We start from the raw sequence: 7,389 nt of genomic DNA on the forward strand, positions 1-7,389 counted from the left end.
CCCTTTTCCATCCCTTTTCCATCCCTTTTCCATCCCTTTTCCATCCCTTTTCCATCCCTTTTCCATCCCTTTTCCATCCCTTTTCCATCCCTTTTTCCATCCCTTTTTCCATCCCTTTTTCCATCCCTTTTTCCATCCCTTTTTCCATCCCTTTTTCCATCCCCTTCCCCAGTGTTGTGTTGGCGGACCCCCCAGCAGCATCCCCACCCCCCCTCCTTCACCAGCTTGCAGTGTGGGGTGGGGGCTGCAGTGGGCCCCCCTGCCCCTAACGCTGCCCCTAACGCTGCCCCATTGCCCCAGAGCTCCCTGGTGCTGCCCAACGGGGACCGGGCACGAGCCATCTCCGAGTACCTGAGCAGCAGCAAAAAGAGGAAGGTGGAGGAGAAGGACTTTGTGACGGACTATGTGAGTGCAGGGAAGGGGCTGGGGGGGGTGGCACGTCCCCATCCCCTCCGGCCGGGCATCCCCAGCCATCCATTGCCACACTGCAGGGCAGCGATGCGGACAAAAGCGAAGACAACCTGGTGGTGGATGAGGTCAGCGCAAGGGGCTGCAGGGATGGGGTCAGGGTGCACTGCCCACCCCGCTCCTTGCTGAGGGGGTGATGCCCCCCATCCCTGCTCTGCTGATGTCCCTCCCCTGCAGGACCCCTCATCCCCACACAGCGTCCATTCCTACTCCTCCCGTGAGAACGGGCTGGAGAAGCTGCCCCTGGGACGGAAGGAGCCCGCGCCGCTCAGCCCCACCTCCATGGCCTCCTCCAGCAGCGCGTCCCCATCGCGCAGCAAGGATGCACCCACGGTGCGTGCACCACGCCAGCCCTGCTGGACATGGGTCCCACTGGGCATCCCATGGGGCATCCCACTGTGTGTCGGTCCCACTGGGCATCCCACGGGGCATTGGTCCCACTGGGTGTTGCAGTCGGCATCAGTCCCGCTGCCCCACACCCACAGAGGGGGGGGGTGATGCTGGGAGGGCTCCCCTTGTAGCATCGCTGGGTTTAGGGATGGGGGAATCACCGGGGGCATCGAGAGCCCCCAGTGGGGTGGGAGGAGGACGGGCACGTGACGTATTCTGCCCCAATAGGTGGAGAAGGCGGGGACGCCCAGCCTCAAGTCCAGCACCCCCACATCGCAGGGCGATGCCGCGGCGCCGGGATCCAGCGGTGCCCCACAGTTCCGCCCCACCGCTGCCAAAGCCCCCGTGGATTCCCTGGGTGAGCAGCACCGGGCACCGAGCACGGCCCCAAACCCACGACCCCAGCCCTTAACACCACCTCTCCCCGCAGCCCTGGGCCTGAGGACCCCGCTGGGCGTGCAGAGCCCCTACTCGTTCAGCATGGCTCACCCCGCTGTCAACGGGGACATGGCCGGGGCGGGCGCCTACGCCAGCCTGCACCTCGTGTCCCCGCAGCTCAACGGCACCGCGGCCGCCGGCAGCTACGGGCGGTCCCCGCTGGTGCGTGTCCCCCTCCCCGTGGGGCTGCGGGGATTCGGGGAGCCGTGCTCACCCCGTGTGCCCTCCAGGTTGGGTACGACCCGCACCCACACATGCGCGTGGCGGGGCTGGCGGCCGGCATGCAAGTGGGGACATCAGGGAAACCGTGAGTGGAGACGGAGGGAGACAGGGGACGAGGCGGGGGGAGCGCAGCAGTGGGGACACCCCTGTGTGGGGCGGTGGTGGCCGTCCCCTCCCTGCCCCGACGTCCCCAACCCCGCTCCCCCTCCCAATGGCGCTGGCTGGGGCCGCTGTGGCACCGCGCGGCTCCGTCACCGCCCTGTCCCCTTTCCCAGCGCCTACTCCTTCCACGTCAGCGCCGACGGGCAGATGCAGCCGGTGCCGTTCCCCCCCGACGCCCTCCTGGGCTCCGGCATCCCCCGGCACGCGCGGCAGCTGCACAGCCTGGCCCACGGCGAGGTGGTCTGCGCCGTCACCATCAGCAACTCCACGCGCCACGTCTACACCGGGGGCAAGGGCTGCGTGAAGGTGTGGGACGTGGGGCAGCCGGGCACCAAGACGGCCGTGGCACAGCTGGACTGCTTGGTACGTGGGGCGGGGAGGGGCTGCGGGGGGGCACGGGGTGTTGGGGGTGCTGGGAACGGGTGGAGGTGAACGTGGGGGGTCCCGGCAGGGATGGGTCAGGGATGGGGTCGGGGACGTCCCCGCTGCCCCTCACTGCACAGTCCCAGCGTGGGGTTCCCTGCTCGAGGACCTGGGGCCGTGCGGCCCCCCCACCCCGCTCTGCTGTCCTGGAGGGGCTGGGGGCCGGAGGGGAAAGGGCTGACGGGGTCCTCCCTGCGCCCCAGAACCGCGACAACTACATCCGCTCCTGCAAGCTGCTCCCCGACGGCCGCAGCCTGATCGTGGGGGGGGAGGCCAGCACCCTGTCCATCTGGGACCTGGCGGCCCCCACGCCCCGCATCAAGGCCGAGCTCACCTCCTCCGCCCCCGCCTGCTACGCCCTGGCCATCAGCCCCGACGCCAAAGTCTGCTTCTCCTGCTGCAGTGACGGCAACATCGTGGTGTGGGACCTGCAGAACCAGAGCCTGGTCCGGTGGGTGCTGCGTGGCACAGCTCTGGATGGGGAACCCCGTGTACCCCCCCCCATGCTGCAGCGCTGGTGACCATGCGCTTCCCATCCCCGTCCATCTCCTCTCCCCCAGGCAGTTCCAAGGCCACACGGACGGTGCCAGCTGCATCGACATCTCCAACGACGGCACCAAGCTGTGGACGGGGGGGCTGGACAACACGGTGCGCTGCTGGGACCTGCGGGAGGGGCGGCAGCTGCAGCAGCACGACTTCAGCTCCCAGGTAGGGACCAGGTCCCCCCAGTGTGTCCGGACCCCCCCACACATCAGGCGCTGCCGCTGCCTGCCCCCTCTGCCCCCAGATCTTCTCCCTGGGGCACTGCCCGACGGGCGAGTGGCTGGCGGTGGGCATGGAGAGCAGCAACGTGGAGATCCTGCACGTCTCCAAGCCCGACAAGTACCAGCTGCACCTCCACGAGAGCTGCGTCCTCTCCCTCAAGTTCGCCGCCTGCGGTAGGGGCACTGCCCGCTTCCTTTGGGCTGCACCCAGCAGGGGGGGGGGGGTCCCTGCAGCCCCCAGCCCTCCGTGCCCGAGGGGTCCCACACCGCTGCTTTGTCTCCTGCCCCAGGGAAGTGGTTTGTGAGCACGGGGAAGGACAACCTGCTCAACGCCTGGCGCACGCCCTACGGAGCCAGCATCTTCCAGGTGAGCCGAGCTGCCCCCTGCGCTGCTCAGCCCCCTCCCCATCCCCGCAGCTCCCGATCCCACGCTCTGGGTGCCGGCACCCACCCCCTGCCCTCCCCTCTGCAGTCCAAGGAGACCTCGTCCGTCCTCAGCTGCGACGTCTCCACCGACGACCAGTTCATCGTCACCGGCTCCGGGGACAAGAAAGCGACGGTCTACGAAGTCATTTACTGAAAGTCACGGAGGTGACGGCCACCGCCGGGGTCCGTTCCCCGGGAGCAGACGGACACACGGCCACGGGGACGGACGGACAGACTGCATGGCAGACGGGCGGCAGCCTGGGGCCGGAGCAGTTGGCGATGGGGACCCCGCAGAGCTGGGAGGCAGCTGCTGCTCGCAGGGCCCTTCCCGGGCTCTTCCTTCTCGTTTGGTTCGTGATGGGTTGTTCTGTTTCTAAATGGGGAGCGGGGGTTGGGGGAGTGAAGGGGTCTTGCTTTTTTAACGTCATTTTTGGGTTTTTGTTTGTTAAAGCGCTGGGCTGGGCAGGGTGTGAGTTGTCCTCATCCCTGTGCCTCCCGGGGCATATTTAATAATAAAAAGAAAAGAGCAGCACGGCGCATTGCGGGGCAGGGGCGGATGGGGCTGGGGGCTGCTCTGCACGGAGCCACGCGGGGGGAGAGGGCATTTCCAGGCCCCCACCCGTTGCATTTCAGGGGGTCCAGCACCAAGGCCCCCAGGGCAGGGTCCCCATGCACATCCAGGTTGCCTGTCCTCCCCCTCGCCCCATGGTGCCCTAGAGGAGCTCATCACCCCCCCCCCAATGCCAACCCCTTGTTTTTCTTTTATTTTATTAGTAAGGATTTGAAAACGCCATTAAATACATCTCGTTACTGATCATTCACGGCTGGGGCAGCAGCAGAAACTTGGTGCCATTAAAGCAGTAGCAGTAAACAGGAGCGCGGGGAGCAACGCCAGGCTCTGACCTTCCTGCCACTTGTGGGTCTGTCCCCTTCCCCCACCGCCTCCAGGGGGGACAGACAGACAGACAGACTGACCACCCCCTGCCCTGCATCCTCCCCCTCCGCGTGGAGGGGGTCTGCATCCCTCACCCCATCCGGCCCCCCCTCTGCCACACATCAGGAAGGGAGCTGGGGAGGGGGGCAAGTGTCACCTCTCGCTCCCCAGCTTGCAAGAAGAGAACCGGGAGGGAGCAGCCCAAGGAGCAGTGGGGCTGGGCTGGCTGCAGCGGTGCTGGGGGTTTGGGGGCTCAGCCCCAGGGTTGGGGGGAGGGGGCTCAGCCCCCAATATCAGAGTGGCAGAGACAGTGGGGGCCTCAGTACACCACCTCATACACTGTGGCCTTCTTGTCGCCAGAGCCCGTCACAATGAATTTGTCATTGATGGAAATGTCACAGCTCAGCACCGAAGAAGATTCTTTGGACTGGGAGGAGAAGGGATGGGGGTGAGGGCGGTGGGGGCGAAGCAGCCCCCGCTCTGAGCCCCCCCTGCCCCTCACCTGGAAGATGCTGGCTCCGTAGGGCGTGCGCCAGGCGTTGAGCAGGTTGTCCTTCCCCGTGCTCACAAACCACTTCCCTGGGGCAGGAGACAAAGCAGCGGTGTGGGACCCCTCGGGCACGGAGGGCTGGGGGCTGCAGGGACCCCCCCCCCCCTGCTGGGTGCAGCCCAAAGGAAGCGGGCAGTGCCCCTACCGCAGGCGGCGAACTTGAGGGAGAGGACGCAGCTCTCGTGGAGGTGCAGCTGGTACTTGTCGGGCTTGGAGACGTGCAGGATCTCCACGTTGCTGCTCTCCATGCCCACCGCCAGCCACTCGCCCGTCGGGCAGTGCCCCAGGGAGAAGATCTGGGGGCAGAGGGGGCAGGCAGCGGCAGCGCCTGATGTGTGGGGGGGTCCGGACACACTGGGGGGACCTGGTCCCTACCTGGGAGCTGAAGTCGTGCTGCTGCAGCTGCCGCCCCTCCCGCAGGTCCCAGCAGCGCACCGTGTTGTCCAGCCCCCCCGTCCACAGCTTGGTGCCGTAGTTAGAGATGTCGATGCAGCTGGCACCGTCCGTGTGGCCTTGGAACTGCCTGGGGGAGAGGAGATGGGGAGGACACAGGGCGAGTGTGTGGCTGTCAGGGCTGCCTGTTCCCACGGGGCACCTCCAGCATCTCTCCATCCACACCTCCCTCCCCACACCGTGGTCCCCCCTCTGCTCACCTCACCATGGTCTGGTTCTGCAGGTCCCACACCACGATGTTGCCGTCGCTGCAGCAGGAGAAGCAGACTTTGGCATCGGGGCTGATGGCCAGGGCATAGCAGGCGGGGGCGGAGGAGGTGAGCTCGGCCTTGATGCGGGGCGTGGGGGCCGCCAGGTCCCAGATGGACAGGGTGCTGGCCTCCCCCCCCACGATCAGGCTGCGGCCGTCGGGGAGCAGCTTGCAGGAGCGGATGTAGTTGTCGCGGTTCTGGGGTGCAGGGAGGACCCCGTCAGCCCCTTCCCTTCCCCTCCGGCCCCCAGCCCCTCCAGGACAGCAGAGCGGGGTGGGGGGGCCGCACGGCCCCGGGTCCTCGAGCAGGGAACCCCACGCTGGGACTGTGCAGTGAGGGGCAGCGGGGACGTCCCCGACCCCATCCCTGACCCATCCCTGCCGGGACCCCCCACGTTCACCTCCACCCGTTCCCAGCACCCCCAACACCCCGTGCCCCCCCGCAGCCCCTCCCCGCCCCACGTACCAAGCAGTCCAGCTGTGCCACGGCCGTCTTGGTGCCCGGCTGCCCCACGTCCCACACCTTCACGCAGCCCTTGCCCCCGGTGTAGACGTGGCGCGTGGAGTTGCTGATGGTGACGGCGCAGACCACCTCGCCGTGGGCCAGGCTGTGCAGCTGCCGCGCGTGCCGGGGGATGCCGGAGCCCAGGAGGGCGTCGGGGGGGAACGGCACCGGCTGCATCTGCCCGTCGGCGCTGACGTGGAAGGAGTAGGCGCTGGGAAAGGGGACAGGGCGGTGACGGAGCCGCGCGGTGCCACAGCGGCCCCAGCCAGCGCCATTGGGAGGGGGAGCGGGGTTGGGGACGTCGGGGCAGGGAGGGGACGGCCACCACCGCCCCACACAGGGGTGTCCCCACTGCTGCGCTCCCCCCGCCTCGTCCCCTGTCTCCCTCCGTCTCCACTCACGGTTTCCCCGCGGGGACGGTGGAGAGCGACGATGGCAGCGTGGAGGCCCTCAGGTGCGGGTGCGACTCGAAAGCCACCTGCACGGAGCAACGGGAACACGGCGAGCTCCAAAAGCACCAACACAGACAGACAGACAGCGTCCTGCTGTCCCCCCGCCCCCCGGACACGGGTGACTTACCACGGCTGAGCGCCCGTACCCAGCGCTGCTGACCTGCGGCGGGAGGTGCAGGCCCACGTAGATGCTGGGGGTCGGGAGCTCGCCATTGAGGGCGTGGGGCAGCAGGCCCAGGGAGGTGAAGGGGCCAGAGACGCTGACGGAGGGGCTGCGGAGAGCTGCGGGGAGAGAGCTGGCTGGAGCAGTGGGGCAGCCCCCAGGCCCCACGTGTTGGCCCCACATCGCAGCATCGCGCAGCCTGGTCCCCCCAGCCCGCAGTGCCCTGTGGCCCTGCCCAGGCCGCAGCTCTGGCAGCGAGGGCCCAGCTCTGCTCCGGGGCTGCAGGAGCTTACTGACATCCATCTTTGCTCAACCTCTGTTATTTTCCAGCCCAGACAAAGGTTTCATATCTCCATTCTGGTTCTATTTCTCCCCGGTGTTTTCTCTCCTCTTCCCACCACTTCTGGGCCCTTTGGCTGGGCCACGGCCAAGCTCTTCCCGAGCCCTCAGCCCGCATCTTCCTTAATTTCCCTTAATTACACCCTCAGCCCTCCTGGAGGACCACCACCCACCCCACAGCCTCTGCTCGTCCTCCCGGCCAGGCCCACATTGGCACAACCCCCCCCCCCATGGCTCCGAGCCTGCCCACAGCGCTCAGGCATTCACCGAGCCGGTGATTTTGGGGGTGCCCACGTTGGATCCCAGCATCCCCAGGCACTCACCGGGGGGGTCCTTGGCTGCAGGCTGCCGGGGAAGGGCGGCCGAGCTGGGCCCCACACCGGGCGTGAGGGCATCGCGGGGCGGGGGGGACGAGGAGGACATGGCGACGGGGGGGTCCGGCTGCAAGGC

The 7,389-nt window shown here is 67.6% G+C and overlaps 2 protein-coding genes across 9 annotated transcripts in view; one reads left to right on the forward strand and one right to left on the reverse strand.

Moving 5' to 3' along the window:
* The window catches only part of LOC110388843 (transducin-like enhancer protein 1), a 12,156-nt gene extending 7,450 nt beyond the window's left edge, over window positions 1–4,706 (forward strand). Inside the window, exons 5-17 of one of the 5 annotated variants that reach the window (XR_002433004.1) lie at window positions 301–405; window positions 492–536; window positions 646–801; window positions 1,087–1,216; window positions 1,289–1,458; window positions 1,527–1,603; window positions 1,794–2,043; window positions 2,307–2,554; window positions 2,664–2,811; window positions 2,891–3,041; window positions 3,158–3,234; window positions 3,340–3,643; window positions 4,588–4,706. Coding sequence is in view for 3 of the 5 variants with exons in the window: in XM_021378541.1 (XP_021234216.1) it covers window positions 301–405; window positions 492–536; window positions 646–801; window positions 1,087–1,216; window positions 1,289–1,458; window positions 1,527–1,603; window positions 1,794–2,043; window positions 2,307–2,554; window positions 2,664–2,811; window positions 2,891–3,041; window positions 3,158–3,234; window positions 3,340–3,447 (1,665 nt within the window). In the remaining 2 variants the exon portion in view is untranslated. Of the gene's footprint in view, window positions 1–300; window positions 406–491; window positions 537–645; window positions 802–1,086; window positions 1,217–1,288; window positions 1,459–1,526; window positions 1,604–1,793; window positions 2,044–2,306; window positions 2,555–2,663; window positions 2,812–2,890; window positions 3,042–3,157; window positions 3,235–3,339; window positions 3,836–4,067; window positions 4,338–4,587 lie in introns of those variants that run through there. The other 4 variants (XR_002433003.1, XM_021378541.1, XM_021378539.1 and 1 more) reach the window with 4 other exon arrangements.
* Window positions 4,323–7,389, reverse strand: part of LOC110388842 (transducin-like enhancer protein 2) — a 7,925-nt gene continuing 4,858 nt past the window's right edge. For all 4 annotated transcript variants that reach the window (XM_021378536.1, XM_021378535.1, XM_021378538.1 and 1 more), the window contains 9 exons: window positions 7,263–7,380; window positions 6,565–6,719; window positions 6,387–6,463; window positions 5,947–6,196; window positions 5,431–5,678; window positions 5,153–5,300; window positions 4,923–5,073; window positions 4,730–4,806; window positions 4,323–4,654 (listed from right to left, as the gene is read on the reverse strand). In XM_021378536.1, coding sequence (XP_021234211.1) covers window positions 4,547–4,654; window positions 4,730–4,806; window positions 4,923–5,073; window positions 5,153–5,300; window positions 5,431–5,678; window positions 5,947–6,196; window positions 6,387–6,463; window positions 6,565–6,719; window positions 7,263–7,380 — 1,332 coding nt within the window. In that variant the 3' untranslated portion in view covers window positions 4,323–4,546. The remainder of the gene's footprint in view (window positions 4,655–4,729; window positions 4,807–4,922; window positions 5,074–5,152; window positions 5,301–5,430; window positions 5,679–5,946; window positions 6,197–6,386; window positions 6,464–6,564; window positions 6,720–7,262; window positions 7,381–7,389) is intronic.

Source organism: Numida meleagris, chromosome 27 (genome assembly GCF_002078875.1).
Source record: "Numida meleagris isolate 19003 breed g44 Domestic line chromosome 27, NumMel1.0, whole genome shotgun sequence".
Lineage (NCBI taxonomy): Eukaryota > Metazoa > Chordata > Aves > Galliformes > Numididae > Numida > Numida meleagris.